This window comes from Vigna umbellata, chromosome 8 (genome assembly GCF_029865625.1).
Source record: "Vigna umbellata cultivar VRB3 chromosome 8, Vumbellata_1.0, whole genome shotgun sequence".
Lineage (NCBI taxonomy): Eukaryota > Viridiplantae > Streptophyta > Magnoliopsida > Fabales > Fabaceae > Vigna > Vigna umbellata.
Genome location: NC_142172.1, coordinates 34494522 through 34504039, shown reverse-complemented (window position 1 = coordinate 34504039; position 9518 = coordinate 34494522). Strand labels below are relative to the sequence as shown.

The 9518-nt window shown below is 28.9% G+C and overlaps 1 protein-coding gene across 1 annotated transcript; it reads right to left on the bottom strand.

Moving 5' to 3' along the window:
* Nucleotides 1-5625: 5625 nt before the first annotated feature.
* On the bottom strand, nt 5626-8309 carry LOC124826120 (putative pentatricopeptide repeat-containing protein At3g11460, mitochondrial). Its single transcript, XM_047298882.2, has one exon. The coding sequence runs from the start codon at nt 8080-8082 to the stop codon at nt 6196-6198; it is 1887 nt and encodes a 628-aa protein (XP_047154838.1). The 5' UTR covers nt 8083-8309; the 3' UTR covers nt 5626-6195.
* Between the last annotated feature and the right edge of the window lie 1209 nt (nt 8310-9518).

Sequence of the window (9518 nt, the reverse complement as noted above, 5' to 3'; positions counted from 1 at the left end):
CATCAATGCCAATGGTTGCCTCTGTCCTTCACCATGTGAATTCTTCATGCAAATGCCCCACACACACCACTTTCAAAATACCCACATTTTCTATTATTTTACACTCGGAATTCAAACTTTTCTCTATCCACTTTTTGAAAAAAATAGACAAAAAGTTATACATGCAATAAGTGATTTTGTGAAAATAGACTAGGAATAAAATAAAAGACAATATAAATATGTGTGAATATAAGTGATTTTTTTTCTGTCATGGAAAGGAAACATTTAAATGAAGTAGGTCCAGAGCCCTAGAGTAGCTCCACAGCTACATCTATGTTGAACTTACAAGGAAATATAAGGTTAAGAAAATAATGAATCATTTGTAATCAACTATGGAAAGCTGTATTAACACGTGAAAGAGTTTGTATACACTGAAAGGCCAAAAAATAGCGTAAAAATAAATGAAAAGGATAAGAAAAAACTTTGTTGTTAAATGATTTTTTTGTTGTGCTTATAAGTGTTTCGTGGTGGTTGTTTCAATTACATTAAAGTTGTTGTGGGTTAAATGTGTCATTGAGGCATGTGCTTTATATCTCAACGGTTGTTTTTAGGAATCTTAATAATGGAAATGCATAAATGTCTTTATTGTGATTTTATCTCATTTTTTATATTGTTGTCAGTTGTATTCATGTATATAAAACAAAGTTATTGTAATTGATTTTTCTTTTTATATTTCAGGTTTTAAAAAAACACCAAAAATTTATATAGAAAATTAAGATTTATAGTAAATTTACTTCACCTACTTAGACATTAGATAAAAAGCCAAAAATATTAGGTAAATTTACTTCACCTACTTAGACATTGGAAAATTAAGATTTATGGTTAATATTCAATGTTTTAAATTGGATAGGGAAACAAATATAGATATGTATACTTAATACTGTTTGAATTTTAAATTACCGAAACACTCTTAAGTAAATAAATAACCTAGACATCTTATTTTTACTATCTTCTTTGGTCGTTTGTTTGATTTTATTTGAAAATTTATTCTTTTACTACACACTTTTTTATTTTTATTTTCTTAGTTATTTGACTAATTTGATATTTATCCGGTTCACTCAAAACTCAAAGGTACATTATTTCTGATTACAACTTTAATTACATATTTTATTCTTTGTGTTATTTTCTTCCACTGATGTACAACTTATCAAACTAAATTGTGTTAATCCTTAGTTTATTAAGTAACCCAAGATTATCTTTTATTTAATCTAGTTCTCAATTCTTTTTTATTTAAAGAATTCTTCTTTTGCCGCCACACAAACTTCACTGAATCCCAAGGATGTTTTTCCTCTTAACATCTGCGGAAATAATAGATATTTTAGCTCTCATAAAATTTTAATTTTGTGTAATTGTTATTTAATATTATGTTTTATTTGTTATAATTTTTAAATTTTGTAAAAAACTTATTTAATTAATATTTGAGTAGTAAAAGATAAAATATTTAATGAATACAAGTAAAAATATTATCTAACGGGAACACATATAAGACACAAATTTTTAACAGGTCGGGATAAGGGGTATAAAAAGGATGACACCAGGTTGTGTAGAACAAAAACATTCACCGATACCTGCACGCATATTAGCTTAAAAAATACCTACGGATATTTTAAAACCTACAGATATCCACAAATATTTAGAAAAATATATTTTTATAAATTATCAAAATAAAATTTAAATAAAATTACAAAAAATATATAAATATAAATTAAATTAAATTAAATATAAATTAAAATTTAATTTTAATTAAATTTATCCTTATAAAATATAAATTAATGTTAATTTTAATTAAATTTAACTTAATAAAATATAAATTGAATATTTATTTTTATTTTTTGCAAGTAGCGGATATTCGCGGGTACGGATAATATAATATCCGTACCCGATCCATTTATAAGCAGATATTAAAATACCCGTTATCCGTTACCTACGATAGTAAATATCTGCAGGTATCAACCATTTGTCGCAGATTTTATTCGCGGATATATGCGGGCACAAATTTTTTCGCCACTAAATATGAATATGAATTTTCTGAAAATAAATATAATCAAATACACATGTTTCCATCCTTACTTTTAACCAAGTGACAATGTATATCCATAATACTTTAATTTTCAAATGGATAAAAACTATTTTAATTAGAATAACCTTAATGCTTAATATTTTTAAAAAAAATCATATCATGTTTTTGATTTGTGTTTAATTGTGTTTTAATATCACAATAGAGGTTGTAGTTATCACAAAAGTTTTGATTGTGTGTTGTTATTTAATGTTATGTTTCCTTTCCTCTTATTTTTTTTTTTAATTTTGTAAGGATATTATTTAGTTAATATTTGATATACTACAAATGTTAGTATGAGACATGTACAAATATATCTATTACGTGGTGAAAATAAGTCTAAGACACAAATTCATACCTAATAGAGGTGAGGACAGAGAATAAATATGAAGTTTTATTTTGACGATGAAAATGAATATAATTAAATTTGCACCCACCCTAATATCATCCTTTTTCTAATCAAGTGACAATGTACATCTGTAATAATTTAATTTTGAAATGGATAAAAACCACACTGAATAAAATAACTTTTTGTTTAATATTTCTTACAAGTTCATAACATTCTCAATTTGCTAAAATTAAATATAATTACTCCATAGTAAATAACTTCGATAATTTAGTTGTAGAAAATTATTTAAATATAATTTTTTTTCTATAAAACCATAAGTGGGAGATTATCATTTCTAATGTAATCCTATGTTGACATATCTCAAGTCTATCAAGATGAAATTATTATAAAATCTAGTGACTTTCTCATTATTTTATTATTCTAAGGCACTTTAGAAAGTTAAGAGAAAAAAAATGTATTTGATTTCAATTTCTAAATGATATAAGATTTTTAAACATTCTAAAACAATTTGTTCATTACGAAGGCTAACTTTTAAAACCTTTTCTCGTTTCCATAGACAATTTTAATGTTCCAATTTCAAGTTTAAAAATATAACGTTATTAAGTTTAATCATTATACTTGAGGTATTGTTACTTTTATATTTGATGACTTTATCATAATCTTATTCTTAAAAAGTAATTTAGAAGGTTAACAAAGAAAAAAATATATTTAGGTTACCGTTTTTATCCTTAGATATATTCAAACATATGTTTCAACAAAATTTTCAGTGATAATTTGTCCATTATTTTTTAATTAGAACATCTTTTTATCTATAAACCCTTAGAAATTGATAACACCTTTTGTCAATTAGTTCTCACTTAAAGTAACAAGAACTGACAAAAAAAAAAAGTAAGGCTGGAGGAAGAACTATCTGAAAGAAGTTTATTGGGTTGTAGAAGTCATCTACCGAATGAAAGCATCCTCTGAATTTTCTATTTTGGATACTAAATGCTCATATTACAATTTTTGGTAGCTTTAATTACTAGCTTAGTTCCCACTTTTGAAAAGTTTCAAGTTCATCTCTGTTAAATTTGTTGTTCTGTTAAATTTTTTATTTTAATTGTATGTCAAATTTTGGAAATGTATTTCAATTAAGTTATTTTAAATAAAATTAATAACTGTATTAACATGCCACATGTCACATATGATACATGGTAGCACGTGACAAGACACTTCCACGTATCAGTACCAAGTGTCATTATTTTTCAATTTAGTCTCTATATATATTTCATTGATTCAATTTAGTTTTCATTTTTTTCAAAATAAAATAATATTACCTTCCTGTAAATTTAAACCAAATTTATTATTTTTATAAATATTATAATAATATTTTTATTAAAAATGACTTTTTAACATATTACATTATTATATTATTAATTTATGTTTTGGTAATCACTTTTTTTTATAAGATTAAAACTAATTAAATATAAATGTATTTTTTCTAAAAATAAGAATTTAAAACTAACATATTACTTATCCATATATTTATAAGAATAAATGAATTAATAATATTTATACAAATGATAAATTTGATCTCTCTTAATCAAAACCAAATTTATTATTTGTATATGTCGAACACCCAATTTCGTCCGGGTAAGTAAATATTTAAAAATAATAAAAAATAAGAGAATAATAATTAATGGTGGGTAAAAAGGGATAAAATAATAACTTTAATACCAAACACAATATTTTTGAAATGTTAGTTTAATATGGTAATAATTTGAATTAATATTATGCTAATAATTATAAACAATAATTAAAATAGTATATTAATATAATTTGTTGCATCAGTTGCTTTTAAAGAGGAAAATATGATATTCTAACAATAATGATAATTGAATATTATTTAATTTGTTTTCTGGCAACCAAGACCATTTCTTTCCCTATTTTGTTTTATTGTCAATTAATTCACAATTAAGACAAGATTTCCATAATATTATGATGAGTGTATATAAATACGCCTGTAAAAAAGAGAGGGGGGAAAATATTTTGAAATAATAAAAATATTTTGAAATAATAAAAATATTTTGAGTACGGAAGAATATAGAGAAAAGTAAGTTCTCAGGTTGGAGGAACTCTGCCCACCAAGGGAGAAATGGGGGAATACTGAACGCTAAAAAGGTATGTCGCCTCTGCACCATTCTTTTGCTTTTTTTATTGTACTCTGATGTTTTTTTTCTAAAGATTTTTTCTACACGCAAATAATGTTTTTTTAATCATAATTATTTTTATAAGTATGGGTCGGCCAGTTTCTTTCTTTTTTCCACCATTTTTCAATAAATAAAAAAAATACAAAATCTTCAAAAACCAAAAAAGATGTTAGTCTTGTTAAACCAAATCTTGTTGGGATTCACTTCTTTTTCAAAGATTTAAATCAATCAATAATTTTTAACAAACTCACAAACCTTTTTATAGATAAAGAACTACGTGATCCCTGATTGTCCATTATAAATGGATGTACGTAGGACCAAGGTCAATTCTTGTCGGATTCATAAAACAAAAAAATATTTTTTGTTTCTTAATAGTTTTTTTATTTTATTATTTTGTTTAGGGAAAATTAACATTTTGCAAAACCACGTCAACTTCATACATTTAATTAAAGGTACTGCCTTTGGGCAGGCGCGATAGGGTGCTAACACCTTTCTTACGCGTAACCGATTCCCGAACCTGAAAATATCTTTTCGTAGACCATGTCTTATTTTATGATTTTCCATAGTTTTTTCCATAATAAATTATGGTGGCGACTCCACAAATCTATTTCACAAAACCGTTTGTTTTTCGCCGTCCCGTCGCAATTTCGGTTGCGACAGTATAAATTTTATATTAATATTTATATTAAAAAAGTTAAAACTAAATTAAATCAAATAAACCTATATAAGAACTAAATTAAAATAAACATATATAAGAATTAAATTATAATCATGACGCATATCATTAACACATTGAAATGTCACATATCACATTATAAACCTGACACATAGACAACAAAAAATGTTAAAAAGTAAAATAAAAATTAATAAAATAAAATAATCACATATTAGTTAATGTTATTAGTAACTTTTTTTAAAAGATTTTTTTTCAAAAGTTAACCTACAATTTACATAAAAAGTTTAAGAATTAACTCGAAATATTTTAACTAAAATGAAGACTAACCGAGTAATTAAGAGCATTTTTTGTTGTATGTGGACAAAATTAGAGGGTATGTCATTGTTAGGGAAACTGTTTACGGTGTTGGGCAAAAAAGTCAATCACCTCCTTGGGAGGATTTCCAGGACTCCACAGAGAAAAAAAATTGCTATTGCCAATTGAAGGACGCCATACACTTTTTGCCACTGGAAGTTGCACTTGACCAACTGGTGATTGATTTAAGTAGCGCATGCTTGACTTTCTTAAAGGTTTCAGGACGAGTCTTGCATGCGAAAAAGAATAGTTCTTCATCGGAAGTTAGCCTCATCATGTTATAGAATAGAAAACCATTGCACATCCCGTGCTGTGGTTGCAATCTTCCTTTTCCAAGCTCAGCGGATTCACAGTTTTCTTTCCTATTTTCCTAAATAATTGGGTTGTGGTTGTGCATATTTATAGAATTTCTCAACATGGATGCATCGTCCTCAGTCCTCCTCCCTCACTAACAGCATCAATCACTTAGGTGAGGTAAGACATCTCTGAGTACTATCCAAAGCAATTTTTGATAAATAGAGCTGCATTGGTTTCACCAGTAGTCCTTACATGAGCAGATCCCATCTCTGAAATGATGAAAGCGAGTGGCATCTCTAACAATAAATTGGCGATTAACAATCTTGCTAACCAACTTAATGAACAAATGGCAATGCACACACACTCGCAAGTTTTTCATGACAGTAATTTCTGTTCCACTCTTAGAATTCAACAAAGCAAATGCAATTGCCAGTTTTTCACTGTGCACCCCTGTACCAAGTAAGAGTTCTTCGCTTCTTCCTTGACATTTCTCATCTGGTGGAAGAATCTCCTTCACAAGATTTTCCAATTTATCTAACATCCTATATATTTCCTTACTTCGAGGATGGCTCAGATCCCCCGAGTGAAAAAGGTGCATTTTTCCCTTATATTCTACATAGCTGTGTCCTGGATCCTTCCTAAGCTTTCTTTCCCTCATCATGACTCTAACTCTTAAAACCCCCTCTAAGTTGTTAGCATCAGTGTATATATTGGACAACAAAACATAGTAACCTATATTCATGGGTTCAAGCTCAACAACATGCTGAAAGGCCAACTCTGCTACCTTCACATTCTTATGAATCTTGCAAGCACCCAGAAGGGCACCCCAAACAGCACCATCAGGTTTCACCTTCATTGACATTATGAGATCCACAGCCTCCTCCAACCTACCTGCACGGCCTAATAGATCCACCACACAAGAGTAGTGCTCCGGACCAGGCTGCAAACCATACTTCATTTTCATGTCTTCAAAATACTCCAAACCCCTATCAGTTAACCCGGCATGGCTGCACGCCGAAAGAACACTCACAAATACCGTCTGATCCGGCCTAACACCTGACTTAACCATCTCATCAAAAAGCTCTATCGCAACCGTCCCCTGGCCATGGATCCCATACCCACCAATGATTGCCGTCCAGGAAACCAAACTCTTCTCCCCCGAGCAATCAAAAACCCTGCGCGCCTCAGTCAGGTTTCCACACCTAGCATACATATTCACAAGCGCATTCCTCAAAAACGGATTAGAATCAAAACCTAACCGCTTAATCTCGCGCTCCACCTCCCGACCAATTCCTTGTGCTCCAAGATTTGCACAAGCTGACAGAAGCCCCAGAAGAGTAACAGCATCAGCACTCACCCCACTCAACTTCATCTCATTATAAACCTCCAAAACAGTCCTAGCATGCCCGTTTTGCGCGTACCCAGAAATCATAGCATTCCAAGTAATCAAATCCCTGACAAACATTTCGTCAAACACTTGGCGTGCAACTTCAACCTCCCCGCATTTCACATACATAGTGACCAAACTATTCGCCACAGCCAAATCGGTCACAAACCCAAACCTAACAACACACCCATGGAGGCACGACCCAATTTTCAAATGGGTAGCCACGGAACAGCCAGAAACCAAACTCAACAGTGTAACAGCGTTAACACTAACGTTACCATTAACGTCCAAACTGTCCTCCTCCTCCCTCCGCATTTGACGAAACAACTTGACAGCCTCAAGAGGGTTGGAGTTGAAGGAATAGCCGGAGATCATTGCATTGTAGCAAATGGTGGGATTCGGCATTTCATCGAAAACCTTGCGCGCGTGGTGAGGGAGGGAGCATTTGGAGTAGGTACTGATGAGGGAGGAACGGGTATACGGGTCGGGTTTTGACCCGGTTCGGATGACATGTGCATGGAGCTGGGAAGCAGTGAGAGGGAGAGAGAGAAAGGCGCAAGATTTGAAAAGAAAGGGGAAAGTGAAGGTGTTGGGAAAGAATGAAGAACGGAGCATATGACGGTAAAGGGTTAGAGCTTCTCTGTACTGCCGTTGCTTCGATAGCTGCCGGAGCTGGTTGTTCCACGCCGTAGTTGGGTTGGTGTACGGGGAATAATCAGAGTCCCACATCGACATTAATTAAATAGTTGGCAGAGGGGAATCCTACGTAGAATGACAAACTCAAATGACAACCTACGAATTCAAACACCTGAGCCAATTCGTGTTTCATTTTTCTTTTCCAACAGCAACCATGATTATGTGAGCAGTGATCCAAAATAACAAAAAGGAGGCTTTCTCTTCTCTATTTTCTTGTTTGGCAGGAGGGACATGGTGAATGTTTGGGATAAGAGGCTAGAACCAAAATGCTGCCCAGGTGCCCAATTTTTTCTTAGAACAATAAAAAAAATAGAAAACTAATTATTATAATAATTATTAGTTTATTATAATAACTAATAAAATACAAATTATTACTAAAACTATAAAAGAATGTATCCACAGAAATTAATTATAAATAAATCATTTTTATTAAATTTTATAATTCCATTTTTTTAGGTCCTTAATTGACTTTAAAACATAGATATAAAAATGGTATTAATTATAAAAAAAATGAAGAGAATTCATTTATTAATTGTATAGATTATGATAATAAAACAATAAAAAAACTAATTATTATAATAATTAAAAAATACTAAAATTATAAAACAGGACTAACCAATTACACTAAAAAATATTATATATATATATATATATATATATATATATATATATATATATTATTAGAAAAAATAATTGATATATTTAAGTGATACATTAAAAAAAATTACATATAATAAAATTTTCATAAATTTATTATTCATAAATTCATTATTTTAAACTTTCAAAATTAATGCTCCGTAATCTTTTTATATAATCAAACAACCAAATTTATGGAAATCTCTAAAAAAGTTTATATTAGTGAAATTAAAATGCTTTGACGAATTAAAAACACAGACATAATAGAAGTTAATTGCGTTCAAAATAAATACGGTGTTTCATCCGTACCTCTAATCCTTTCATCTTATACTTCCAAACTTTAATAAAATATCAATTTTGTTCCTAATTAAAAATGTATCTAGTCCAAGATTCTTAAACAGTTTTAATTCAGATGTAACACCCTACACCTTCAATTTTTTGAAAAATTCTAATTTTAACCTAAATAAATATATTTTCAAAATTTATTAAAGTCACTGCATCCCTTTAATAGATTTTAAAATCTGTGAATTTTGAAATACAATTCATAACTTTTTTTAAATTTTATTTTTAGGTTTAAAATTTAATATTAATTTAATTTGATTTAAATATTTAATATTATTTAATATAGGTTTTTATCTTAATAATTATTAAAATATAATTTCTATTATAATAATTATACTAAAAAATAATTAAAATAAAAATAGAAATAATGAAAAAAAATATTAATATAAAATATGATTTAATATATTTAAATATATTAAAATATTAAATTAAATTAAATATTTATTAAAGTTTAAATAAAAACAAAATTGTAAAATAATTTATTAATTGGATACCGT